General features: G+C 41.1%; 5 protein-coding genes across 12 annotated transcripts in view; 4 read left to right on the top strand and 1 right to left on the bottom strand.

Moving 5' to 3' along the window:
- Positions 1 to 9,059, top strand: part of LOC144522028 (genetic suppressor element 1-like) — a 31,867-nt gene extending 22,808 nt beyond the window's left edge. For all 6 annotated transcript variants that reach the window (XM_078256781.1, XM_078256782.1, XM_078256780.1 and 3 more), the window contains exons 8-16: positions 3,199 to 3,508; positions 3,643 to 4,250; positions 4,438 to 4,550; positions 4,629 to 4,908; positions 5,958 to 6,071; positions 6,181 to 6,561; positions 6,754 to 7,053; positions 7,558 to 7,661; positions 7,825 to 9,059. In XM_078256781.1, the coding sequence (XP_078112907.1) occupies positions 3,199 to 3,508; positions 3,643 to 4,250; positions 4,438 to 4,550; positions 4,629 to 4,908; positions 5,958 to 6,071; positions 6,181 to 6,561; positions 6,754 to 7,053; positions 7,558 to 7,661; positions 7,825 to 7,962 (2,348 nt within the window). In that variant the 3' untranslated portion in view covers positions 7,963 to 9,059. The remainder of the gene's footprint in view (positions 1 to 3,198; positions 3,509 to 3,642; positions 4,251 to 4,437; positions 4,551 to 4,628; positions 4,909 to 5,957; positions 6,072 to 6,180; positions 6,562 to 6,753; positions 7,054 to 7,557; positions 7,662 to 7,824) is intronic.
- A 3,571-nt stretch (positions 9,060 to 12,630) lies between these two features.
- The window catches only part of LOC144522033 (dynein light chain roadblock-type 2-like), a 15,396-nt gene continuing 685 nt past the window's right edge, over positions 12,631 to 27,341 (bottom strand). The window contains exons 1-5 of one of the 3 annotated variants that reach the window (XM_078256791.1): positions 14,659 to 14,738; positions 13,790 to 13,862; positions 13,424 to 13,499; positions 13,157 to 13,324; positions 12,631 to 13,009 (exon numbers count right to left, since the gene is read on the bottom strand). In XM_078256791.1, coding sequence (XP_078112917.1) covers positions 12,966 to 13,009; positions 13,157 to 13,324; positions 13,424 to 13,499; positions 13,790 to 13,807 — 306 coding nt within the window. In that variant the 5' untranslated portion in view covers positions 13,808 to 13,862; positions 14,659 to 14,738 and the 3' untranslated portion in view covers positions 12,631 to 12,965. Of the gene's footprint in view, positions 13,010 to 13,156; positions 13,325 to 13,423; positions 13,500 to 13,789; positions 13,863 to 13,988; positions 14,008 to 14,658; positions 14,739 to 27,341 lie in introns of those variants that run through there. The other 2 variants (XM_078256792.1, XM_078256789.1) reach the window with 2 other exon arrangements.
- Positions 14,087 to 18,813, top strand: psmd7 (proteasome 26S subunit, non-ATPase 7). The gene is made up of 8 exons (XM_078256786.1): positions 14,087 to 14,232; positions 14,684 to 14,775; positions 15,232 to 15,324; positions 15,422 to 15,519; positions 15,643 to 15,723; positions 16,689 to 16,780; positions 17,323 to 17,521; positions 18,183 to 18,813. The coding sequence occupies exons 1-8, from the start codon at positions 14,159 to 14,161 to the stop codon at positions 18,438 to 18,440; spliced, it is 987 nt and encodes a 328-aa protein (XP_078112912.1). The 5' UTR covers positions 14,087 to 14,158; the 3' UTR covers positions 18,441 to 18,813.
- hprt1l (hypoxanthine phosphoribosyltransferase 1, like) lies at positions 19,146 to 26,533 on the top strand. Its single transcript, XM_078256788.1, has 9 exons — positions 19,146 to 19,660; positions 20,117 to 20,223; positions 20,545 to 20,728; positions 22,586 to 22,651; positions 22,751 to 22,768; positions 23,216 to 23,298; positions 24,272 to 24,318; positions 25,187 to 25,263; positions 25,980 to 26,533. The coding sequence occupies exons 1-9, from the start codon at positions 19,643 to 19,645 to the stop codon at positions 26,025 to 26,027; spliced, it is 648 nt and encodes a 215-aa protein (XP_078112914.1). The 5' UTR covers positions 19,146 to 19,642; the 3' UTR covers positions 26,028 to 26,533.
- Positions 27,109 to 27,341, top strand: part of nudt7 (nudix (nucleoside diphosphate linked moiety X)-type motif 7) — a 2,152-nt gene continuing 1,919 nt past the window's right edge. Inside the window, exon 1 of the mRNA XM_078256787.1 lies at positions 27,109 to 27,294. The gene's annotated coding sequence lies outside the window, so the exon portion shown is untranslated. The remainder of the gene's footprint in view (positions 27,295 to 27,341) is intronic.

Genomic DNA, 27,341 nt, shown 5'->3' on the forward strand with positions numbered 1-27,341 from the left:
CAGAGAGGCAGCGTTGAAGGTAGCATTTGTACAATATTAGGAACTGTCATTGATTAGTTATAACCATCATACTGTGTTAACACACACTAACATTTTAGCCTGGGAGAGTATTTTTAAGTTAATTTGTTTAATTTTTTAATTTAATCTGAGCAATAGATCTAAAATACATTCTACACAAAATATAAAAACTCATCTCCCCATCTCATCACACTTTCACACTGACAACTTTCCCTAATTATTCATATTTAAGCAAACATGAATTTTTATATTTATTTGATGTCTAAGCAATGTCCCTTAAATTTTATAAAAATGTCCATCTTTGTCATTTGTTGTTCTTATTCATATGTAACTTAGTATATATGCATCAACAATTTCCATACCATGTGGACCAGCTCGACTGGAGATCGTTGGTGATGGCCCAGGCACTCTGCTTTCCCTTTCACTGTCCTGCACGTTATCTTGTCTCTCGCTTTCTCCCTCCTCATCTTGGTGATGCTCTCCCTCCATATCTTCACCACTGTGGTGTTCTCCCACCTCCTCCTGTCCCTGGTCGCCTTGGCCTTGTATTCTATCTCTGTCACGTTTCTGTTGCCCTTTTCTCTCCACCTCGTCTTCGTCTTTTCTCTCTCCTTCCACCTCTTTTCTCTCTCCTTCCACCTCATCTTCTCTGTCTACCTTGCTGAGTTGTTCTTTTTCAATTTCTCTCGCCTTTCTCTTTGGTGAGAAAAAACTACATGTGCTACCTTTCCTCTTCATTTCTGTAAGATTAAAACGTAATTTTACAATGTTTTCCTTGACAGACGTTGAATCAATATTAGCTTTTGTAGCCTACTTTACACAGAACAAACGTCAGACCTAAGTAACATTATATGTATAGTTAGCAAAATAACGTTCTTCAACCTGATTTTTATCATCTCAAAATCAGCATCGCAACTATGCTAGCACTGTGCTTTCGTTATAATTTCATTTCTTGATAGATAGTTAATCCGTTTTGACCTCTTTCCTCCTGTGTCTCCTTTCCTCGCGACTCCTGGCTCCCTCGCTTTGCGCCACTCAGTTTTCCAAACAAATCAGGCTCTTGCCGCTCTGGCGTCATCTCGTGCTGCATTCACTGCAGTCGGACATTGGAGATTCACGCTCATAAATTGTCAAATTGGCCATAACTTTTAATTCGTTGCTGCCAACTGGGGTGGCAGCAGTGGTGGCAAGGCTTTCTTTTAGGGTGGCATTTGCCACCCTATGCCACCCCAGTAGATCCGCCACTGGCTGTAGTCAGGCTTAAAGCGCAGCGTTGCGTTGGAATCACGAATCGGGCCTTCCTGCTGCGCCTGTCTTGCCCCCTGGATAATTGCCTGACGGTCCTGGTATCTCAGACACCTGAGAATCAGCGTGCTCGATCTGTCTTCCAGTTCAGCCAACTTCAACTCAAATTTCCTCTGGTCATCAATGCAGGCTTTCACCGTGTTTCTCATCTGTCTGCTGTCCTTCTGCGCCTCGTCTAATTGCTGTATTAGGTCTTTTACTGTAGTTCCCTGCCTCAAGCTCTGTCCTGATGTGTTGTAGCGAGGTGTCAATTTCTGCTAACGCTTCCTTCACTGGGATGTGGACCGCTGATTGAAGCCCACTTTGTTGCTTTTCCAGGACCCTGGTCATAGCCTGCACCATGCGTAGGTCCGCGTTAGCATCAGAATCCCCACTAGCCGTTGCCATGTTAGCAGAGTTGGCAGAGTTCTGTGCTCGGTTAAACCAAAGAATTTCTAATAAGGGAAGAAGTTCCACTCTCTCGTTACTTCCGGCTTCTGAACTGGTTGCAGTTCCACCAGAGTTCCGTATAGGGGGCGCTCACAGGCCAGTGCAGAATGAATGGGACTCTATGGAGCTATACCCCTCAAAATCCACTTTTCTCAGGATATCATTTTTTGTCTAGTAATTTTAATGTTGCATTCGAAAGGGGAGGCTAAGAAAATACACACTGCTGGGTGTTAGAAGTGGCTTTTTTGTTCTAAAAAGCCTTTTAAAATGTCAATGACGTCATACACATATACGGCCAGATATACTGCTTTACGGCAAGCTCTGAGTCGCTTCCTTTGTTCTCTCGAAGCATCGACAACACAGCTGACAGGTTAGCCTCTCCCTGTTAATACACGTGCTAGAAAGAGGTTTGCTAATGTTTTAAAGACCACGCCGAAATATTCATTCTGGTTCTGCTTTGGATGCCGTCAAGCGGGATCTCTGATCGTAATCAGTCCTTCACTGACCAATCAGCATTCATTAGCAGAATGCTAGCGTGTTATGGGCAACAACAACTCAACCTGTAAGAAATTGAAAGGACACAAGTACTCGTTCATTCAACTTTTGACCTATAATCCATGTTGAACTTGCAAAAACTACAATCAAATATGAGATTTCTCAACGACAATCAGGCGAAAGAGACACATTTAGCCGTCTAGCTCCATAGAGTCCCATTCATTTAGCACTGGACAGTGATGACCCCCAGTGGAACTCTGGTGGAACTGCAACCAAATTCGGTACAATGGGGCTGAATAGGGAGTGGAACGGCTTTCCGTAGACGGGCTTTGGTTAAACGGCAGCGAGGCCTGCTTTTTCACTCCTGCAGGCATTCCACTAAGTAACCGTGGTGACAAATGAAACGATTGACGTTGAATAAAAAAGAATAGACCTGGTTTTCAATGAAAATGAGGAGATGGGGCGAGGAGCTTCAGCCTCGAGCAGCCATGCGATTCTCCCCAATAGTGCAACCTTTAAGAAAATATATTTCTTTCCATCCAACTGGTACGGCTGTAATAATTTGCTATTTGATATTGTGGGTCTTCATGAATATTGCAGACTTTTAGTCTGAGTTATTTATTCTCTCTACATTTACACTTGAAGTATGGCACAGTCCAATCTGTTGGGTTTATTTATGGACTACGAATAAAGATATACGGAGTGTAGCCTATGTATTGAAACTTAATGAAATGTGAGTGTGTAAACAACCTACACGCTGCATGCACATTTCTTTTGGATCTTTTAGTTTTTATTGGTAATCCATCATCTTTTCCACCTTTGTCAGAACCGCACTGTAAGATGCTGAATGATGTCTGAATAAATCTCATCAAAATGTCTACACACATAGTGCTGTCGGCATAACGCATCTAAAAACTAATTCATGGTTTCTCAACTCCACTGTTTCTCCAGATAAAACCAAGGACTTCGAGCACCCAGGTTTCCCAGCACCCAAACCTCTGTCCCTGCAGCCTGGCCTTCACTCCTCCAGGGGCTCTATCCCACACCCTGTGCCCAGCCTGGTGCCTTCTCACCTGGGGAAGCATCATGCTGCTGCTGGGGGGATCCATGGAGCTCTGGCAGCTGCCATGATGACTCAGAGGGCCAGTGAGGCGGCGTGGTTAACACGGCAACGGGGGCAAGGGCAGGAGAGGGAGGGTCCGCTCGAGATGGGCCTCAGGTCACCTGGGAAAGGGGTGGAGCTAAGGAGAGAGAGTCACAGGTGAAAAGAGAGTCAAAAGAATTAATTTTAGAAAATGTCTCATACTAATATTTTAAACTTCTGAAATGTCACTCAGTGTGGTGAGACTTTGAATATAAATGGAATTGTATTTTGCTCTTTATTTTCCTAAACAGAACCAATTCAGTCCATCACAAGCCAGGCAGCAAAGATCTACCTCCATGCCTCGGTGCTCCACCTCCCCTTATCTCCCCTAAAGGTCCCCATCATCCTCCTGCCCCTCCAACTACACTGTGGAACCCAGCCTCCCTTGTCGACACCCCCACAGACTCGCGCAGAAAACTCAACCCTCCTACACCGCCAAGTCGGCCACCTCCAGGACTGACAAGAGCCGACAGGCCCCCCCTAAGCTGGGGGGAGAAGCTGGAAGAAGGAGGCAGGGGGAGAGGGGAAGGCACAGAGAGGTACACCTCACTGATGGGAGCTAGTTTACAAGAAGCAGGTTCCTGGAACAAGGCAGAGCAGGACAGAGCCATCCAGAGCCTCTATCACCAGCATCACATCAATAACCTCCACCAGAGGTCCTGTGTGCCTCCATCTATTCCCGGTACCTGCACCGACCTGGTGGGACGGTGTCAGGCAGCCTCTCCGTCTCCGGCGAGGGAGCGACGGGGCCAGCCGCCCGACAGCATGCTGGTGTACGACGAGGTTCTCCAGCAGCACCGCCGGCTGCTCAGCAAACTGGACCTGGAGGAGAAGAGGAGGAAGGAGGCCAGACAGGGAGGTGAGCAAACTGTTGAAGGATAAAGAGGCACAGTGGAAAGAGAGGGGATTTATGGGCAGGAGGGGGGGTGTAGTAGGCAGAAGAGATGACTATTTTTCTTTTTCTTTTTTTCACAAGAGATGACTATACATACTTTGCAATTTCTTTATGATGAAAGATGATTTCTCTCTTACTCTCTTTTTGCCAGGTTATTACTATGACCTGGACGAGTCATATGATGAGAGTGACGAGGAGGAGGTGAAAGCCCATTTGAGGAGAGTGACAAAACAGCCCCCACTCCAACTGGATACATCCTCTGAGGTGCATAAACATCACTTTATACATACATACGATGTTTGAAAATGTTTGATATTCACCTGCCCAAATCTCTCTCCAAAGAAAGTGGATTTCCTGCGTGTGTGTGGTCTGACCACAGTGGCCCATCGCGATGAGCTTCTAGCGCGAAAGAGGAGGAAGAGGAGGAGGATGATGAGAGAGCGTAGCGTCTCTCCGCCGGCTGTGCGGGGCAAGAGAAAGGCCTCTTCACCTCCAACACCTACAACCCCCTTAACTACGCCGTACTCTGCCGAGCAGATGGACAGCACCGCCAAACTGGATAAAAAAAAAGACTTCCTCCTTATGTTCAACCTCTCCCATGTCAGCCCACAGCAGAGGAGAGGTAACAACCTGTTTAGTATCCACACACATCCTACGTGCAACTCTGCTCTCTTCTCAGTTGGTGCGGGTGATTCCCCGTGGAAAAATACAACACTCAGTTTCTCTCAGTTTTATTATTTGGCAAGGCTGTAGGGAGGGTGAGAAGAAAATAAAGTGAGGACGCATCTCGACAGGAGGTTGTGGCAGGATTTTCTACTTTCTCCAGCAAGGGTAGATTTTAATCCACAGCCTGTCAAAATATAGTATAGACTGCTAAAATGTATTCTTATTAAACTAATTGTAAAACTATTATAATGTTAAAATGTAAATATACACATTTAAAAAAATGGGCTGAATTAAATATTTATAAAGATTTTGGTTGTTCTTTAAAACATACCGGTATTCACACAGTGTATATACTGTATGAGTTTTGGTAATGTATGTATGTCACAGCTACACTAACCTTGCAACAAACACTATTTTCCATGATGACTTATTTAAAAAATTAAAAAAACTGGCTTCGTATTTTATTAATTTTACCCATTTATTATTTAAGACAAATCATAATACAAAAATCCCGGTGAAAATTGGATTTAAAATACCATCTGCAGGGCTAACTCTCTGTTGTTTAAACGTTTATTGTTCATTACGTGCTCATAGGGACGCTGGGGCATAATCAGCAGCTCATTTGAGCTCCCTCTCAATTTTTCTTTTTATTTCCTGTTACCGGAATCATTTTCTCATCTGTCAACATCGCAAGAGGACCTAGTTTACTGTGAACTACGGTAACCAGCTTTTGGATGAATACGAACATACAATCTGGGTTAAAGACTGTATGAACCAATCTTCTCCTCTGAAAAAACCCTTGATGTTTTTAGCTGAAAGCTGGTAGAAAGAATCAGCCTTTATTCAATGTGTGTGGCCATAGTCTGTGATGGTGAGGTACTGGACGTTACCTCAAGTCACCCATTTGCTGACTTTTTTCCGTTAGTTCGTTGTGCCAGTCAATATTTTAAGCCTTATTTTCAAATATGAATGACAGGTGTTGTCATTTTGTCTTTTTCTCTGTAGATAAGGAGAGGACAGAAAAGCTGCTGAGGGCCATTCAGAGGAAGACTGTGACATTAGACACACTCAGATATAATCCCTTACCTCCGTGTAGCAGTCCTCCTGCTCCCTCAACTGGTGAGACACACAGACACTTTAGAAAATACACACACACATATGTATATGCATGTTTAAAATGGCAAAAAAAAAAAACTCTTTCTAAGGAACAGTACAAATTTGTTTTTAGGTGACTCCTCGTCAGCCCCTCTGCCCAGTCAACCAAATGGACATCTGTACCCAGACTCTCCCAGCCCCTCCCCTCCCTACTTACACAAACCCAAACATCTACCCCATAACGACACATTCAAACCCTCCGTGGACACCAACGTAGCCTGCATTCCTCCACCCTTGGCCCCTCACCATGAAAAGGCTGAATTTATGGAGGCTCAGCCAAACGGGAAGCTCCAGGGCCTCCAGAACAGCATTGTTGCTTCTCCTCAGAAAAAGGAGCCCAATCCTGTGCAGAATGGACGGAATCGGCCCTGGGAGAGGTTCACACCTGAGGCCTTTGCTCAGCACTTCCACCAGGCCGTGCTGCAGTCCACACACAACACACTGCAGAACAAAGGTTAGCCACTCACTCCCATAGGTGCATGACCATTAGGCTTGATTGTGAATTTTAAAATGACAATGTTCTGCCACCTAGTGGTGTTTGCATGTAATATCCTAGCTGTTAAAATGGATATTCATAACCAAATTGGTTCTAAAAATGGCTGCAAACACTCACATGGCCTTTTTTGTCTCACTCTTTTGTTTTAAGGAGTTTCACATTGTGTCCCTGAGGCCGGCATGAAGGCCGACCGCTCGTTGCTTCACAACGTCACTCAACTGAAAAGTTCCACTCTTAACCATGCCCCTCAGCATGCACACGTCAACGGCCATCACTTCCATTCCCTTGTAGCCAGCAGGGACACTCTGGGACCGCGGGAAAACCTGTCTGATGAGGATGAGGAGCAGTCTGGTCAGGAGGAGGAAGAAGAAGAGGAAGAGATGGAAGAAAATCCAAGGAAGTGGCAGGGTATCGAAGCTATTTTTGAGGCCTACCAGGAGTATGTGGATGGTGAGTCAATGTCAAGCCATTTTTTGTTTGTAGCCCAGAATTTGTCATCGGGGGGGGCTTAAAGGTTTCACTGAACGACTGGTTTCCTCATAAATCCTTTTGGAGATTTTAGAGATGTGATTATTATCCACATTCAGTAAATAGTGAGCTGCTTCATTAATGGATGAAGCGCTGTTGTTGTTACGTCATTTCTGTTAGACTGTTACCTATTAGTTTTTGGGACGCAAATCAATGATTGCCATTAGATGTTACAAGCCTTGTATTTGTATTGCTATCAGTGCAGTAGATTTTTTTTAAATGCATCATGTAGAAGTTTTGATGCAAAAAAAAAAAAAAAACATTTGTTTAGGGCCCAAATATTTTTGTCAGAGGTCCAGATTTGTTGATGCTATTTGCCTACCACTGGACTACAATTTACCCTCAGATCATTTGTGTGAAAGAGGTATTAGAATAGGTATAATTTCCCCTTATTTGTGGTGTGTGTGTGTATTTCTCTCTGTACAGAATGGAGTATAGAGAGGCAGGTTCTTCACGGTCAATGTAAAAGACTTGAAGCACAGAATTACAATCTGACCAGAACTGCAGAGCAGCTCTCTCTCACTATGGGGGTAAGTACCTGGGACCATATCTGCGTGCAGATTTTTGTTTCCCTTCATCTTTTAATGTCAGTGTTCCATTTTTCCGTTTGTACTTACTGTTTGTAAGTGATTCAGCTTAGTGCGGAAAGCCTTGGCTCTGTAACAAAAGTTGTGTCCGTCCTTCGTTTGTCAGGAGCTGGTGAGTCAGAGGCAGAAAGTGAGAGAAGAGAGGGAGAGACTGCAGGCCCAGCTCGAGCACTTCAGGAGGTGTTTGACACTACCTAACATTCACTGGGGAAGGGGGCAAGTCAACGGGCACACGCCGAGGTGACCTCTGACACCAACTCCCTGACGGATACGCCTCTGACAGCGAAGGAACAGTAACAAGAACAAGACGGACTGGAGCCAGACCACTCTCTGCACTTGAAGCACTTGAATCCTTGTCTTGTTACCGCTTCTGGACAACCAGTTATGTTACCTATCAGGAGCCAGATTCAACTGATTACCTGCCATGTTTGCCACGGTAACCGTAAACCATGGTGACCATATAGTCTGTGCATTCCCGCTCTATCTCATTCTGCCTATGGATTGTAACAACACTGTGTAGGTGAAAACAGCATCTTTGTCACAGCAACGCTAATGACTCCCACTAGTCCCCGAGTCAGCTTTAAGGACTTTTCACCATTTAGCTCATATCATATCAATTTTTGCAAAAAACTGTATCGATCCGCACTAATCAGATGTATCAATCGGCACAAATCTGTAGCCTCTCTGGACAGCAGTGAGAAGAGACTAAGCGTGCAGTGGTCACTTGGTTAATACTCAGAGAATGAAAATTTAGTCAAGGAATCAAAGCACACCTCAGGCCTTAAACTTGATAGGATGCACTTGAAGTTGAATTGGAGTAAATACTTGACCCTCCTCTGTGTGGTATAATGTTGTACTGTCTACTTAGCACCGTATCTGACAGATCAAGCTGTTTGTGTGCTGGTAAAGCTTCTCCAGAGGATAGGAAACATCTAAAAGATATAATCTATATAATGGCAAATGGTATCAATGAAGTTTTTTTTTTTTTTTTTAAGTTAAATACATTTTCCATTGGTAATGTCACTTGTAATAGACAAAGAATTTTGTATGTTTTATTGTTTTAACCATTTCCTGTGGGAAGCCATATGTTTTGTTTGAATTGCTGCTGGTCAGAATAAATGAAGGTCATAATAAATGACATCATAAATGTCATGTGATGTCAAAATGTTCGGGGGTTGACCCACGATGCACCGGGGGTGGAAGACAACTTGGCAAATGTCATTTCTTGTCACACATTATGAAGTTGTCATGACGATTGCTCAGATGGTTTATCCCAGAGTCTGTGTCCCTCCACATGCCTATAAATGTTAAGAAAACTTGAAGAGAATAAAATGAGTGATATTTAAAAAATTCCTGGTACCTGTAAAAGGCCTATTGCAACATTCAGCACATGTTCTTACTAATTGGCATCACTTGAGTGAAACTACAGTTCTTTTAGACATATTGTGCAACCTTACACTTGTTTTCACCTATGTGAAGGTGTGTGTTGAAAAAGTGAAAAGAAAAAAAAAAGAAAATTTCACTTCCATTTCAGGACTGTCAAAACTGATATAGGATATCTTTTTCACTTGATACTCGTAACAAATTGTTTATGGCTGACATCAAAATCAGAATGTCACTATCCCTCTGTGGAAAACAAAAAAAAATTTTTTTTTTCTTTTTTGATGATTATTTTGCTCAATTCAGATAAAACAAATATTCACATTACACATATTCATAATTACTGCCCCTTTCCATCTGAATATTAAAATCCCAGGAGCCCGTTCCTACAAGCACAAGCTACAGTAGCAATCTCCCCAAATCGCCTGACCTTTCTGCATCACCTGTTCAGTCTCCTCTACTTGCTGTGAAATCCTGCATATTTGTTTCAATCAGTTGTCATGTAATGTATTATTTAGACTGTATAATTGTGATGAATTATTTATTAACATATATTGCTGTACATTCTGATGGAACTTTACATTAAAATATTTGTAAAATGTCTTTTATCGGTGATTGTGATGTATCTGGGGAGAGTTCATTCTCATTCCATATCAGTTCCATGTTTCCTGAATAGACAGGTACTCTGAGCAATGTGTCGGGAACAAATGCCTTGTCTGTCTATCCTAGAAATCTAGACGCACCCTAGTGGCAGCAAATTTATTTTGCAGCCAGGGGGGGGGTCTAGGCACTCTGTTGGCTTGCGAGCTGGAAAAACCAAACTCTGGTCAGGCCAATTACATCGTCGGTAGGCGGGCCTATGGCTGCTGCTGCTGCTGCTGGTAACAGCGTTCTTCTGGAAGACTTGGAGTTAAGCTTTTCTTTGAGAAAAGAACAAAGAACGGCACTGAAGTCATTCTTAAAAAAGGAAGATGTGTTCGGAGTTTTGCCGACCAGATACGGCAAGAGTTTAATCTATCAACTAGCTCTGCTACCTTCTTCGTTGCCCTGCCTAGTTGTAGCACTATCCTATTGCGTGCAGAGGAAATTTGAAAGACAATCGTTTATCCCGCCCCTCGGATTGAGCTCCGTCAATGGTGAGTTCCCAGAGCCAACATCTTGATGTGGGTCTGGCTTGTCAGGCTAATGTCTGTCTTCTTTGGTTCAAAAATCACTGCAAAATCTCAAATGGGTGTTAAACTGGGTTGAGATCCAGTGTATGTGAAGGCTATAGCATATGATTCACAATTGTCATCCTGGAAATGAGCACGCTCATCAAGATGTTTCGACATTGGATAAAAGCAGTGGTGGAAAGTAATTAAGTACATTTACTAAAGTATAATACTTAAGTACAGTATTTTGAGGCACTTGCACCTTACTTGAGTTTTTTTTTTTCATCTTATGCCACATTAACCCATCTAACTTTGCAAATTAAAGCTTCTGCACACCCACACAGGTGTTTTCAATGACCCTGGCTGATCAGGTGTAACTTGGGTGGAGCTATGCAGGGGTCTGTTTCAGAAAGCAGGTTTAGTGAAAACTCTGAGTTTGTTAACCCTGAGATGAGGGAAACTCTGGGTTTTCTGTTTCAGAAAGAGAGGTAACTTAACCTCAGTCAGTTACTATGGTAACTGAGCCTGTGAACCTAACCTGGTCGAGAGCAGGTTTTCTTCAATAAACCTCAAGTTTCTCTCAGTCTCCTCCCTCTGACACCAGCCCAGCCTGCTGACACAGCCCTCTTTCATTTCCTCATTCCTTCATTCAGTCTGTATCAGGCGCATTTTAGCGCAGTGTTGTCATCTGCATGAATAAAAAAAAAATGTGTTAGTTTATTAACCATGTTAGGCAGATTAGAAAATGTTTTTTTCTCGAACATGGCATGTCCTTTTGTCCACGATCCCGTTGATGAAGAAGCTGTATTACTTCACAGAGAGTTAAACATATGTCAGGAGATGATATTGAGGCCCCAACTATAGATGCATTTTCATTTCCAGATAACTACCTATTTGAGAGGTATCGTTTTTCTTCACAGTTGATCAGATATGTAGATAGGCTACCTTATCCGTCCTCATATCACTAACGTCACCCACCGTGGACATGCTCTTACATCCCAGCAGATTCTTTGTGTCGCATTATGTTTTTTGCAAACGGCGGTTTTCATTGGTGATGTAGAGCATATTAGTAGCCACTGTAGCTATGCAAAGCCGTCAGAAAAGTGTGCCTCGCTCTGAAATGTTTTTTAAACGTTTTTGTAGTGTTCCCTGGACACAAACCAGGGAGAGCCATTAAAAAGAATTAAATGGATGACATGGTGCTGCAGCCTCAGAATGGGATTAGTAGTAGCTACTTTTTCGCCCGCAGGATTGCACCTAAATGAAATTATAGGTGTAATACCATTCCAGTTTTCACCAGTAATATTAGAGGTTACCCGTGATTAAATATGAAATGAATACACTGTCAATGCTTATGCGTTGACTCGAGCAGCAATTTTCTCCCACACCTATTCTCGCTATTTTGCAGCAGCAGCCGTGTTATTATTTTTAACAACATATATATTCAAACTCGCTGTATGTGCGCATGAGTAGGCCTAGTTCCATTTCCAGAGGGGTAAAGTATGCCGACCGATTTGTTTGTGGTTGTTACCATGGTGAATCGTAGTATCATGGCTCCATTCATGCTGCCTTTTTATTTTGGTGGCGCACGCGCCTAACTCTGAGTGAACCTACTCTGAGTTGATTGAACCAACTCGAATCAGCTGTTCTGAAACTGAAAACTCAGAGTTTCCCGTCTCATGGTAAATCAACTCAGAGTTCAGGGTTAGACTCAGAGTTTGTTAAACCTTCTTCCTGAAACGGGCCCCAGGAGTTACATGATTTCACTAAATTCTATCCACTTAGAATGATAAGTGGGTATGTTTCCTCACCCCAACAGGTTCAACAAAATCAACATAAGTGTTGTAACAATGGAAGCCTTGTGAGGTTAGAGGGCCCACTCTGAATAGTGAGTACTTTTACTTTTGAACTTTAATTACATTTTTCTGATAATACTTTAAGTACTTTTACTTAACTCATATTTAATGCAGGACTTACACTGTGATGTTACTACTTTTACTTGGGTAAAGCATCTAAATAGGTCTCCCACCACTGGATAAAAGTGATTGATCACTTTGCGTTGATTTCAAGGGACCCTTGTGGGACAAGCAGCCTCACACCATGGCAGGAAAATGTAACTCAAAGCACAGAGCCATCAGAACCCCACACAGAGCCAAGCATTCAGGCATTTACTGATTCAGATTTAGACTCTGTTACTGTTCAGTTCCAGTCACAAGGATTGCTCATCTGTCTTTGTGACTGAAGCTCCTGAGGCCCAATAATCTCTCTTTTAAAGTCACATAGATATTATCCTCTTGATATAAAGTCCTATTTAAAGCTACTTCGGCTTTTTTTTTTTATACATCTTTATACATCATAGTTTAAATTCTTAATTTTCTGATGCACAGTACACCTGTATGGAAGCATCTGCATTTGTTGTTTCTTTTATTCAGGGTTTTCATTGAATATGTCACCCATCAGAATCAACAGGGATGATCTAGTAAGTATTGTACCAGCAGCAACACAAAGACATAAAATGAAAGGAAAAACATAAGGTAGAACAAACAATGCATTGTTTAGGCTAGATTAAGGCAACATACTTGAGTTCCAAGTAGAAGAAGAGGGATTATGCAGTACACGAAGCAGCATAACACAGTGGAAAAAAGATATTTTGCCTATAGATAAAGCACCACCATGTGACAAACCAAAGGCTGACTCTCATGGAAATGTCCAGAAGCTATTCACATGGGTTCTGGATGACTATCAGCAGATAGTCGTTCTCTGCAGAGACATAAAAGAAGACACATGTAGTAAAAACAGTAGAGCCTCTTCTAAGTTACAGCTGTTAATATGGCCGAAATAATATTAAATGTGTGTTTATTTCAGTGGGCCTTTATACAAATACAAATCTAACTATTACACACTCACCTGGTGCAACCAAGATCTCATGTTTCTTGGAGCGAATGCGGAGGAAGGTGAGGTCATTTTGAGGGTCAATGTCCCTCACTGTGCTCCTGGCATTCATCGTGAGGCGGCGAAGAAGTCTTGCATACAGAACCGTCGTGGAGTTATCTAAAGTTGTTCTGATGGGAATACCTGAAAAGATCAAACGTTTAGTCAGACAATATTGTAAACCTTTGTCCCAGATAAAAAACTGTTGTGCTGGAGATTTAGGCGTTATGCCTTTTGGCTTACCTTCTGCATCGACAATTATTGTTCCAATCACACCTTTATGGGCTTCGATCCTCTTTAGTGTTTCCTCAACTTCTACCTGCAGGATAGAATGAAGATGATTAATAAAACACCCACTTATGAAATGTACGTTTCACAGAGTCTGCTAATTAAACAGTAGTTAATAAACAGCAACTTTACGGATGCTTGATTTTATTTTAGTTAACAAGGTTACAGTAGGGGAAGTTAGCTAGCTAACGTCAAATTAATTGATGCAATTTCGGTGTTTTCAGATATCTAACGTTAATATAAACATGAATAAGTTTATTAATACATTTAAGAAAAGGCTTCCGAAACTAAAAAAATGCACTAAACACATAGATAACTTACATGCTCAGTTCCTGCCATTTTGTCTGTGAACGGCTGACACAACTCTACTGCCTTTGCCTTTCTCCGCGTCTCTCTGTTGCCAAGAGAAACGGAAGAGACGATGTTTATTGACAAAATGCAATATACAAAGATACAGGTAAACAACACTAGCACACATAGATAAAAAATAATGTATGTAAAAAATATATGATGGACATACAGTGAGAATATCAAGGACACGTTACATGAAAATAAATAAAACAACACAAATCAAATTCAGTAAGAGGGGAAAAAATGCTTAACGGAAGAAACGTCAGACGCAAACGGAAGTGTATAGCGTAGCCGTCGTTGTGTTGAGGTGGGCTGTGAGCTGTTATCTTTACTGCAAAAATGCCGGAGTTAGCGGTGGAAAATGTGGTCGTTCACCCACTGGTGTTGCTCAGCGTGGTTGATCATTTTAACAGGTCAGTAAGTTCAATGTTTGTGTTCAGTCCTGATGTCAATTTGGAAGTTAAAATGTCCAGAAGCGTAACGTTGCTGCTAAGCTAATGTTAGCCCTGCTGAGTCAGAGCCCCATTGTAAATGAATGCAGAGATGACCAAGCTAGTTAGCTCGGTGAAATCAGTTTCGTTCGTCACCTAGCCAGTGTTAGAAAACAATATTTGTTAAACCGTTAAACGAATCAATAACACACTAGCTAGGTTTTAATAGTAGTTGAACTTGCTATAACGTACGCACTAATGGTATCATCTCGTCATTCATTTAATTAGCGGTGGATAACATGAAGATTTATGCATTAGCTTAGCTTACAGTAGCATCCTAGCTAACGGCTATGTTTATGAGTTTGTGATTCATTGCGTTCACTTCTGACTAAACTAAGGTAAACTAACCTTTGTTTGACAATTCAATCTACAGGATAGGAAAAGTTGGCAATCAGAAACGAGTGGTTGGTGTCCTTCTGGGATCATGGCATAAAAAAGTTCTTGACGTCTCAAATAGTTTTGCAGGTGAGTGACATTGTGACAGCGTTTGGAGGGCTTCAGAGAAACATGTTCAATCAAGAACAGTGAAGTCCTTTATGATCCTTCACTTCTTCTAATGCAACTCAATTGTATCTTTCATTTAACCCTCCCTGCCTGCTAAATACCCACATATTTAAAACGTTATGCACCCCAGTTTGTAATGCAGGCTTTCTGTTATAAATGTGTATTTCAGAGTTTTTAAGAACTTAGAAAACTTCCTCCACAGCCACAGAAAACATTACACAACTGTTTTCATAGGCTGATTAGTAGGTAGTAGACTTATGTGTAAAAACAGTGGATATGCATTAAACAGCATTTTACTGTCAACTCATAACTGCTACAGCACTATATGAAGCAAAATTATACTAAAGTCAGCAAATGTAAGTCTGCCACAGACAGATTTTGTCAATTCTTTAATTCATTGTCAACGTATCTTTTCAGTGCCATTTGACGAGGATGACAGGGATGACTCAGTGTGGTTCCTGGATCATGACTACTTGGAGAACATGTATGGCATGTTCAAGAAAGTAAATGGTAAGTCACTGCCTATGTCTACCAGATTCAGTTATGTTTTGCGTGATGGGGTGACCCTGATTTTATACTTGAATAACATGTCTTCCCTGGTTTTCAGCCAGAGAAAGAATAGTCGGATGGTACCACACAGGACCCAAGTTGCATAAGAATGACATTGCCATCAATGAGCTCATCAAGCAGTACTGTACCAACTCGGTATGTAACTGCTTAACGTTTTTTCTCTGTGTAGTTTGCATGTGTTGAGACATCCCCTTCTTCTACTCATATTCATTCTGATGTTGAATAAGTCGCTCATATATTTGTCTTTCATCCTACCAGGTGTTAGTCATTATAGATGTGAAGCCCAAAGATCTTGGTCTACCCACAGAAGCATACATCTCCGTGGAGGAAATACATGATGTAAGTGAATCATGGATTGCATTAAAGCAGACAATACTAGTTGTTTCCAAAAGTGTTTTGGAGTGAGCATTTATTTAATTATAAATTAGATAATAAATACATTTCCAGTTGTGTGAGTTTGGTGATGATGCATGCAGGGTTTCCTGGACACGTCTGGAGATTTTAGGTTTAATGACTTCTCCTTTGTATTTAAAGGTGCAATATGTAATACTGACAGCTAGCGTTTAAAATAGTTGCTGCAGTCCAAATTCAAAATACTGCAGAGAGTCATCTCCCCAGACTCGAAGTTCACGGAGGTTGCCAGGTTGAGACCGCAGCATCCAACAATGTTGCTAGACGCTTGTCTCACATAGCCAGACATTACTCCACATCACAGCAGAGTAGCTAACGTTAGATGCTGGCTATATTTTTTTAGAAACACTGAGGTTTCTTAGGTCGGTATAATCTTTCTCCGTTGATCTTGTTTCTTTGTTTGCTGCTTCCATGGCTGTACTACAGCTATAGCACGCTGGGTTTGTGTTTTTACAGGCATATCTGGCAAACCGGCCCGGCTGTTAAAATAGTCAGTTGATACCAACACACAAGCCAAAACACAGACATTCCGTCATGGAATGGACATTTCAAAGGAGAAAATACTTGCTTTAGCATTGTTGTCAGAAAAGATGACACATTATGGTCATTTTTGGATTTAATACAGTAAATATATTACATATTGCACCTTTTAATCTGTCCACAAGGTAAATTGGGAGGCCTTTTTTAAGGGCTGTAGTTTTTCTTTTTTGGTCCAAGTTGTTAGAAAGTATTCCCAGTGAAATGTGACCGTTTGTACTGCAGTGTTATCATCCTGTCACATCTATTGGTTTCGAACACTGCACTTTTCTTTTAACAGTTTTGTAATGCTAGCTGAAAACAAACTTTGGTTTAGAGTTAGAAGTATTTTCATTGTTGTGATTTGCTATTTGTAGGACGGTACTCCAACGTCCAAGACATTTGAACACGTCACCAGTGAGATTGGAGCTGAGGAAGCTGAGGAAGTGGGTGTGGAGCACCTGCTCAGGTACTAAACAAACCTTTGATACACACACTTTGCTACACTGTTAACCTAGCCTGGGAAAATCCTGACGAACTTCCGGCAAATTTGAGATTTGCTCTGCAAGTCAGTCTGGCCCATTCAAGCCCATTTCCAATTTTCCAAATCGAGACACCAATCACAACCGTTGAGGCAGGCTTTACACAATGACGATAGCATAGCCACAGCAAGCAGCTTTTTGTTTATATTCAACATGATGGCCACCGTTGATGCTGCTGTCACGTCACCCGGATTGTTGGTCTGATTGGTTGAAGGCAGTGTTTCCCACACAGACTTATTTGTGGCGGTGCGCCACAGAATCGACACCGGCTGCCACATATTGCGTTTCGTAATAATTATTACAGTACTAAGTATAAGTGATACAACTTTGCTTCTACTTTTACTATAATCACCAAAAGTGCAAGGACATATTGATGAAAATTATCAACAAATGATAACTCCTTGCAGAATATGTTAAGACATTCATACTCATGCCCACTCACTTCTCATCTGCTACATACCATATACAGAGATATCAAGGATACCACAGTGGGCACCCTGTCGCAACGGATCACAAATCAGGTTCACGGCCTGAAGGGGCTTAACTCGAAGCTGTTGGACATCCGCTCTTACCTGGAGAGAGTGACGGCAGGAAAACTTCCCATCAACCACCAGATCATCTACCAGCTGCAGGATGTCTTCAACTTGCTGCCAGACGTAAATCTACTGGTATGTCGTTTTATGTTTTAGGGGCTTTTACTTCGACTTTTACCATGTAAGCATTTTAGTAACCATTGGTGTCTTTTGAATTGTAGCAATTGTAATTTTACTTAATTTAAGTGACATTTTGTTTATTTTGCTTATCTTATGTGACTGGATTTTAACAATGAGCACACTTAGTATGTTATAAATACTGCACAATTACAACTACTGCACAAGTTTGAAATCATTCAGTGAACCAAATACATGTGGAGAAGAAAATAAAAAAATTGAACTGAAAACTGAGCAGTAGATTCTCATTTTATCCACTGGAGGGCAAACTTAGTCATATTAAGTGAGACACACTGCTACTGCAATACTGTTTTCCAAATAAAATGTTGTGATAAACTTTGAACTCTACAATTCCATTGTTTTAAAAAAATGTAATTCGGATATCTAGAGTTGATTAGTTGATAAAATACTCAACCAAAATCTTCTTTTCATTTTAAACTTTTTTTTTTTAAACTTTTTTTTGTCCAATGGTTTCACCATTCCTTTGTAAAGTCAGTTTGCTTCTAATCTCAGTAATTATTATTTAGCCACCAGATTCTTGTTCATTTCATATTGTATGAACATGTGTGTTGTATTGCTTTAGGTTTTGTGTTGCTGAATGTTATGTTTCTGTCTGCAGGAGTTCACAAAAGCCTTCTACCTTAAGACCAACGACCAGATGCTGGTGGTCTACCTGGCCTCGCTCATACGCTCTGTGGTGGCTCTTCACAACCTGATCAACAACAAGATTTCCAACCGAGACGCAGAAAAGAAGGAAGGACAGGAGAAGGAGGAAGGCAAGAAAGAGAAGAAAGACGACAAAGAGAAAAAAGATGATAAGGACAAGGAGAAGGAAAAAGCTGATGGTGCCAAGAAAGATGAGAAGAAGAAAAAATGAGTGTTCTCCCTTTTAAGGTCTTCTCTCAAATCATGTCATCTCATCTGGATGGTGCTCTACTTTCTGCCCACAGTCACAGTTCTGTATGTGGGTCTCAGGCTAAAAGTAGGACTCTATAAGGGGAATGGTGTCATTTGAGATCTGGCCTCACGGTCACAAGTGGCACTCATAAAGACTGTTATCATACAAAGATGATGATGTTTGCATCTTTGGTGTTTTGAACTATGAGAACATGTTTATTCTGTTGTCATAGTTCCTGTGCTCCTGCTGTTATACAACACCTGGGGTTGCTTTTTTTTGTAAGATTGAAAAAGTTATGTTTCCTGTATCACTCATTAAATTGGGATCATATTAAAAAATGGGTTGTTTTGCAGTTTTCACTGTTCCTGTTTTAACTTTATAATTTAAAGCAGTGTGACTAACACTAACAAAATTGATACCATACAAACATGGCAAAACTAACAAATCTATAAAATATGGTAATACCACTTCATAAGAGATTAAACCTTAAGTCAAATTTGCGTTCACTTTCTTGGCATGATATTTAAATACAAGTTTGCCAAAGCATGTGCTGGAAGTACACAGTGAGGTGAAGTCATTAAGAAAAATCATTAAAAAAAAAAAAAAATTATATATTATATATAAAATTATATATATAAAGATGTAGTTCGATTTCATGTGATGCAATAGTGAGTAGGCATCTTGGTGTATTTGGGTTACAAGCGTCTATAAAAATCCATTGTATAGTTATAAACTAGCTACAGAGCACATTATGCAATATAACCACACGCAGGGAGCAGTTTAGTGCTTTTAGTGAGGGGAGTCGGAACTGTCATCAGTTATATTTTTATAACTGCGTCATCTGCAGCTTCTTTAAACCGTTCGCAGTAGCATCGCTGTCACAGTTACCAAAACGTGCAGTAGTAGTTGTGACCAGTGGCGCATTTTAAACTCAGGTTGCGTCGGACAAATCAGATTATCGGGGTAGGTAAACTGGATTCTGACGTAAAGGGATTATACCCCGGCAAAGAAGCATAGCACGTACTGCTCGCGCACGCTCGCTGTCAGCGGCATTGAAGTGAAGAGTAGAGCAGCTCGTGCCACTTCCAGTCAACAAACCCTCCTCCCTCTCGCTCACTCAGCACCTGAGCATGACTTTTCAGATATTTTACTGCGACTGAACAGGACCCGCCGCCGGTAACATGGCTTCGTATCTGCAGGTGAGGCTGTAAACTGTTTGCTGCTGGCTTGTTGGGGGATTTGTTAACTTGTTCACTTGTCAGGGTGTGGTTGTGCTCCGTGCAGTGTAGGCCTGTTTTGATAGGCTGCATGCAGGTGGCACGAGCTTTCCAATCAATATGTGAGTGTTCTAATTGTGCTACACTAAATGAGCGTTTGATGTCCGTTAACCCTCAAATCTCAGTCGTGTGTGTGTGTGTGTGTGTGTGTGTGTGCGGGAATAAACCATGAATGTATAAACAGGTGGTTGAGAGGCTCGGCGTTGCCAGGGGTGCAAGGAATGGCTTCACTCGGATTCACTTTCTCCACAGCGCTGTATGTGGAGATTGGTCTGGCAATGCGAGACTACAGTGATGGCGTGTCTTTGGCGCACGTTTCTGTCAGTACTGTATACCGTTTTGTGCTGAGTTGAAAAGATTGGCTTCTTCGTGTTTCAGATCGCTGATGATGAGAAAGGCCATGAGCTGGACCTTTTCTGTGTCCCCAGACATTATGAGAACGATTTGGACAAGGTGATCATCCCCCATGGGCTTATCATGGACAGGTAAACCAATCACCACCAGCAACAAACATTAAAAATGACTCCCATATTTTTGTTAAGTCATACGTTTCTGTTTCACAGTCTCTGCCACATTTGTTTGACAAATCACTGTAGCCCACATCCTGAAGTGCATTTGATTGTGGGTTTGTTAGGCAGGGGATTAAATGTCCAGTGCAGTGAAATGCATTGTAAGCAATTATGTTTAAGTGCAAAATCATGTAAAGCATCTCCTCCTTGTCCATAAAAACTGTACTGCAACCATTGCATCGGTTTTCTTTCTGTCCCTGCCTTTACTATTTTGTGTGTCCTACTTCTCTGATCCAGGACAGAACGCCTGGCCCGCGACATAATCCGGGACATGGGGGGACACCACATTGTAGCTCTGTGTGTGCTAAAAGGAGGATACAAGTTCTTCGCAGACCTCCTGGACTACATTAAAGTACTGAACCAGAACAGTGATAAATCAGTCCCCCTGACAGTGGATTTCATTAGGGTGAAGAGCTACTGTGTAAGCTGCCTTTTCTCATTTAATTTCCAGGAAACACTTGTGCTAATGTGAGGTGTGTGATATGGGGTGACAAATGAGAACAATCTCATTAAATCAGAAATGGGCCACTGCAGTAAACATTTAAAAATGTATAGTAAATGTAGATCTATTTCGACCTCACTCAGACTGCGACTCACCACGGTCTTACCTTGAATGATGCAATCCTTCATCCTATCCTTGAGACATTATGTCAACAAAGTCATGTAACCTTATAAGAGCAGGTCACATGACTATTATTTTATAGAGAATCCAGGTGGCAACGACAAGAGATGGTGACGGTCATTGTTCGGTCTCATACATCCATAGTTATAGTCATAATTTACGATTTGTGGTGAGGATTCTTAATCTAAAGCTTAATCTAAACTGAGACGGATAATGTTACATTAAAGGACAATTCCGGTGCAAAACGAACCTAGGGGTTAATAACGGATGTGTAGCCACTCTGTCGTTCTCTGGGACATGTTTTCATGCTAATTGATTGTGTTTGTAGCTTGAAAGAAGCTAGCGCGGCCGGACTGTTGATTAGCTTACAGCGCTAGTATTTGGGGCACAGGGAAAGTAAAAATAAATCGCTATTTTGTACCACTAAAAAGGCTCAAAATGTCACCAAACTTCAACAGTAGCATAATGAGGGTCCCTACATGTTAACCGAAGCATTGAGAACTTTGTAAGTATACAGTTTATTGAATGAAGAGCTGCAGGAGCTACGTGAAAGGGCTAGGAGAGAGAGAGAGCTATGCCGCAACAGTGCGTCGTACTTCGGGAAACCAGTCATGACTTACAGCTGGCGACGCAAACTAAAGTCAAAAGCAATTTGCTCAATATATATGAAATAATCGCACCGATGTAAAACATAACTTGTCTAGTTTACTTACTCAGTGGATAACTGTCCATCTGGTCCCTCCGGTCTGGGTCGCCGTCTCCAATTTATTTTCGGGACATGGAAAAAAGTTTCAAGTACAGTCCTGTTTATCAGAGAGGGGGAATCTTCAGACTGTACAAAACACTGCGTCTCTTGGGTGTTGCGACGCAACAGGTCCCACTCCGTGCAACACAGACACTCCTGTTCGGTGGCCATAGCTTCACAATGTCCGCAGGTACACCACCAGTTTCCCGAAGTACGAGGCTCTGTTGCGGCATAGCTCTCTCTCGTAGCCCTTTCACGGCGCTCCCGCAACTCTTCGTTCAATAAACTGTCTGTACTTACAAAGTTCTCAATGCTTCGGTTAACATGTAGGGACCCTCACTATGCTACCGTTGAAGTTTGGTGATAGTTTGAGCCTGTTTAGTGGTACAAAAATAGTGATTTATTTTTACTTTCCCTGTGCCCCAAATACTAGCGCTGTAAGCTAATCAGCGATCTGCGCTAGCTGCTTTCAAGCTACAAACACAATCAATTAGCATGAAAACATGTCCCAGACAGCGACAGAGTGGGCCGGAATTGTCCTTTAAAGGTGCAGTAGGTAAGTAGGTAACTTATAAAACTATCTTTCTGTCATATTTGCTGAAACTGACCCTATGTTCCAGTAGAACTACATGAAGCAGGTAATTTAAAAAAAAAAATCCGGCTCCTCTGGCACCACCTACAGCCTGTAGTGCGATTTGCAAAAATCCACAGCTTATGTCAATCACTGCTCATGCACACGCATTCATTCTCCCTTGTGGGGGGAGGGGCTTAGGAGACCGTTTTGGGCTTTAGCAGAAAGGGGGGAGAGAGTGAGAAGTTGTTGATGTTCACATTTTTTGGCTAAGTCCTGGATCTTCGCAATCCTACCTACAGCACCTTTAATGATATTGTCTCCTCTTTGTGTCCCCCAGAATGACCAGTCAACAAACAGTGTCAAAGTCATAGGAGGGGATGAGCTGTCCAATCTCTCAGGCAAGGTTAGTCCACAAGTGTTTGTCAGGCAGAAGTACTTCAGTTACACAGTCTTGTATGGCTGTATACTTCATCAAATGTCCTTTCATTTTTTTTTTTTGCAGAATGTTTTGATTGTCGAGGTAAGACTTTTCTTCTTTAGTCTGTTTTTTTTTTGGGCGATATGGTAAAATCAGTTTGTGATTTGTATTGTGAATAATTGTATATCATGATATTGTAAATGACATTTCAATCCAATCCAATATTGCCATACATAAATCCTGCTCACTGATATGCAATACTGTTCACAATGATATAAATACCTTGGCATAAACAGAATGGATTCATCTCTTTATCGTTGAAAAATCCACATCATCTCACGATATACATTGTCATGCCACCCAACCCTTGTAATGTTTATTGCATTTGTTCATTGTTTTAAAATGGAAGACATCATTTTAGAGTAAAACCAATTGGAGATAAAACACCGTCTTTTGTACATGAGTTATATAAATGTCATATTTTTACGTATGTTATGTTTATGCCTCCACTTTAATGTGACCACTTCCGATGTCCTGCATTATAAAAAGGATATTGTGGAGACAGGAAGGACGATGCAGACGTTACTTTCCCTGCTGAGTGAATGCAATCCCAAGATGGTTAAAGTTGTAAGGTAGGCACCATCCAGGAGGCTGAATTATAGACCTCCACTGTAACTGGCTGGTATGTCCATAGAACGAGTGCATATAACAGGGCTCTTGGCTAATGGACGCTCTCCTTTAGGACTGCTTTAGAGATGTAATGTGATGGAGGGAGGGGGCAGCTTAAGAGTTAATCTGCTGCACTAATTTAACTGCACTGTGGAAGTAGAGGCCATTTCTCGGATTTATTCCGGATAGCTGGTTGAAACAGGAAATGTGTTTGAAGCAATGTGGGTTTCCTCTGATACCTGCATAACATATAGTAGTTTTGATGTTGGCCCTATAATCATTTATTGACACTATGTCTCTTGCCAAGCTTCCGTTGTGAATAACAATTCTTAACTGAACTATATATTTAAATACAATTCTTAAATGGCCAGTTTACCCAATTCACATACACATACAAAAAAACCTTTTTTCCCGACATAGTCACAGTTCCTTATCTTGCAGAGATTTTGCAATATGAACCACTGACCTTTCTGCTGCCACCCAATACAACAGAGCTGAATAGACACTCAAATTGACAATTTAGTGTCGCTAATTAACCTAACCTGCATGTCTTTGGACTTTGGGAGAAAACCCACACAGACATGAAGGGAGCATGCAAACTCCACACAGAGAGGCTCCAACCTAGAACCTTCTCTCTGTGAGGCGACAGAGTTAACCACCCTTAGAAACAATATACTTTACTTATTCAGAATCATTTTAATAGTTTTTCCTTCTGTGAATTGAGCTTTAAGACAGGCGACCTCTATTCATTGGCACCACTTAGCCTGTTTAGCCAAGGTGTTGTGCGAGTGTACCAGGCAATAGGTGCCATCTGTCAGGATTAAAACCTGCACTGAAAAGGTTGTGGTGACAACTGCTTTTTCTCTTTGGCATGTTAACATCTCTTTTAGGGCTTTTGTTTCAAATATCCTGTGTTTTCTCTCTGTGTAATTCCAGCCTTCTGGTTAAGAGGACCCCGAGGAGTTCAGGGTACAGACCGGACTGTGAGTGCCTCTTTACTCAATTCACACTTAGACATGTTATCTATAGTCTATATTCATGGCGTTCCACTTCCTGGGATTGCTCCGGTGCCGCCGGAAATTCCAAATTATTTTGGGCTTTCTTTGTGTTGGCATTTTAAACTCTGGTCGATTTGTGAGGACTATGGTTAACTGCTCCTCAGATCTCTGCAGGGTAAATCGAGACCGCTAGCTAGACTATCTGTCCAATCAGAGTTTTCTGTTGCACGACTAAAACAACCTTTGATCGTACACGTTTCACCAAAACAAGTTCCTTCCCGAGGCTATTTTGCAGAGGCGCCGTTGCTCCTTACAGCTCTTAGCGCCGCCCAAGATGATTGTGATTGGTTTGATAAAATGGCTATGTAATGTATGAAGTGTAGTAACGTATAATGCTCATTTCATGCCAGTCACTCACACGTGTGTGTGTTATTTAATAAAGCTGTATTTTCCATGCAAGATTAACAGTAATTTCAGGAAAATGTACTCCAAATATAGCAGAGCCTGGCACTTATGCACTAACGCATGCCTGAAAACTCCCTGCTCACACTGTCTCTGATTATGTAATGCTTTTAGGTTTGAGTTGAATAATCTCTTTAAGATTGTCCCTCAAGGACAGCTGTTACTGTAAGTGTTTTGACTTCCCACTACATAGCACTGACAGCATAAGTACAACTCTACACAGACAGTAAAAGAGCAACATGTATTAGTTCACTAAAGAGCTTCTGATAACAGTAAATGTTTCCGCATCTCATTTTAGATCAGTCAGTTTTACTTCACTTAATGCACTTAAAAGAAGTGGTTTGTTTTCTTTATATGACTCACAGTGGTGGTGTCTATATTTTTATTTCAGACATTGGTTTCGAGGTGCCAGATTCCTTTCTGGTGGGCTACGCTTTGGACTACAATGAGTACTTCAGAGATCTCAGTGTAAGTTTGCTGCAGTTGATTACTTAAGATGAAAAGTATGAGGATGGACATCTTTTTAAACAATAGCTGTGATGTGAATTCCATGCTACATTTAAATGTATACACTATGTAGAGTATACTGATTATCATAGATAACAGTTTTTGCAGTTGGCATACAAAATATCAGTGTAGTTTACTGTTTTGTTCAAATAGGAAATGTGACGAATGCATGTTTATCAATCAAACGCCACTGCCAAGTAAATGCCAAATATTTAATACTCATTTTTTGTTTTCTTTTATATTTCTTTTCCTTTGGATGACTACTGCTGTTTCGAGTACACATTTTGTCACACGGAACTAGAACTGAACCATCTTTAATGTTATTAATATGCTATTATGACATGTCAAAATGTGAAAAATGCCTTTTGTGGTGGAGAATTGCTAAATACTTACTGTATACTTCATTCAAATTTAATTACATTTTTTCTTAGAAAAAGTCTGAATTTAAAAAGTCCATGACTATTTTGTGATTAATTGTAGAATGTAAAGACCTCCTCAGGTTGGTAAAACAGTCTCTTTATAAAACAATACAGAGGACATGAACTTGGTGCCCTCAATGGTAGCTACAGCCCTGGACTAGCTGAACAAAATGTCGAATTTGAACAAAAAATCAAATTTCTGGACAATAGAAATGCATGAATTGACTTGTCTCTGGTTTATTTTTATTTGTTTCACAGCACATCTGTATACTGAATGATCAAGCCAAGGAGAAGTACAAAGTGTGAGCAGATGAAGTGATGCAAAGGAAATGCGATGACTGAAATCAATGAAGACTAGGACCACTGTGATGCCCCTCCTTAGCTTTGCTGTGTTTTGAATCTTTATTTTTCTACATAAAAATCCACAAAATGTGACTTGTGGGTTGTAAATAACTAAAATAATATTTAATTTCTCCCCTATGAATAAGTGGGATCAATTATGTATGTGAATATTTTGGTTTAGTTGTTACATTTTAATTTATTTATTCACTAATGTGTATAGACATTACTTGTAAATTGCAGTATTATCTTGGAGATAGAAATAGAATAACATTTATTTGTTCAAATCACATGTCCCAGGCTACTGCTTTATGTTCACTGAGCTGTCAGTCAAATTAAAGTAGCCTTCCGTTTGTTTCTCTTTCGACTTGTACTGTATATCCTCTCATTATGCCATAAAGTGACTGACTTGGAATGTACTTTATGATTTATTTCATATGTTTACAGCAATATAAACCTCGTTGAAACCTTGAGTCCTGTTTTTTTTCCTTTTCTGTTGCACTTTTTCAGTTATCTCAGATGTTTAAAAATTAACTCTAGCTACTTTAGCCATATTCAGGTGAAAAATGACTTTCAATTCACTGTCTTATTGTTCATGTGATAATCTTTGCATTATACAGTATAATGGGAAGTACCGGTATCCTGTACAGCTCCTAATATTAAACAGTGTATCGGGTGCACGGCAGTGGCAAAGCTCAACGAAAACAAAAACTGCGCAACTCAAAGATACTGTATGTAATCTTATGCCGCGTTCTATTTACCTCGCAACTCGGTTTTAACGAGGTCAAAGACGTAAACACGTCCCCTGACCTCGGATTTACGAGCTCGGAAGTTCGGAACGCGTACAACCTCGCAGTAGCCCGAGTTCAAAATCCAACATGACTGCCCCCTGTATCAACAGTTGTGAAAAGCTGCAGTAACATAAAGTTATAAGCACTTCTGTCTTATTTGTGTCACTAAATCAGTCGTTCACACAGGCATGTTCAACTTCTATCTGTGGACATGTTACGCTGTTTGCATGCACAGAAAACGGCGTAATGCGTTAACTGGTATTGCTAACAATAGCAAACCGGGCAAGAGGTAATGAAAACAATGAAAATCCGACTTATGTGGGTAAAAAACGTGTGTTTTAGGTAGAAGCCGTCATTGATTAAGTGGCAGTAAATGTGCGTGTAAACTTGTCAGAGAGCAGGGAATGTGCTTGTGTAACTAGGAAAATGTAGAGGGTAGTAGGGTAAGTAAGGTATTCGTTTTATTTAGGAACACCATTTTCTAAATTGT

This window comes from Sander vitreus, chromosome 8 (genome assembly GCF_031162955.1).
Source record: "Sander vitreus isolate 19-12246 chromosome 8, sanVit1, whole genome shotgun sequence".
Taxonomy (NCBI): Eukaryota; Metazoa; Chordata; class Actinopteri; order Perciformes; family Percidae; genus Sander; species Sander vitreus.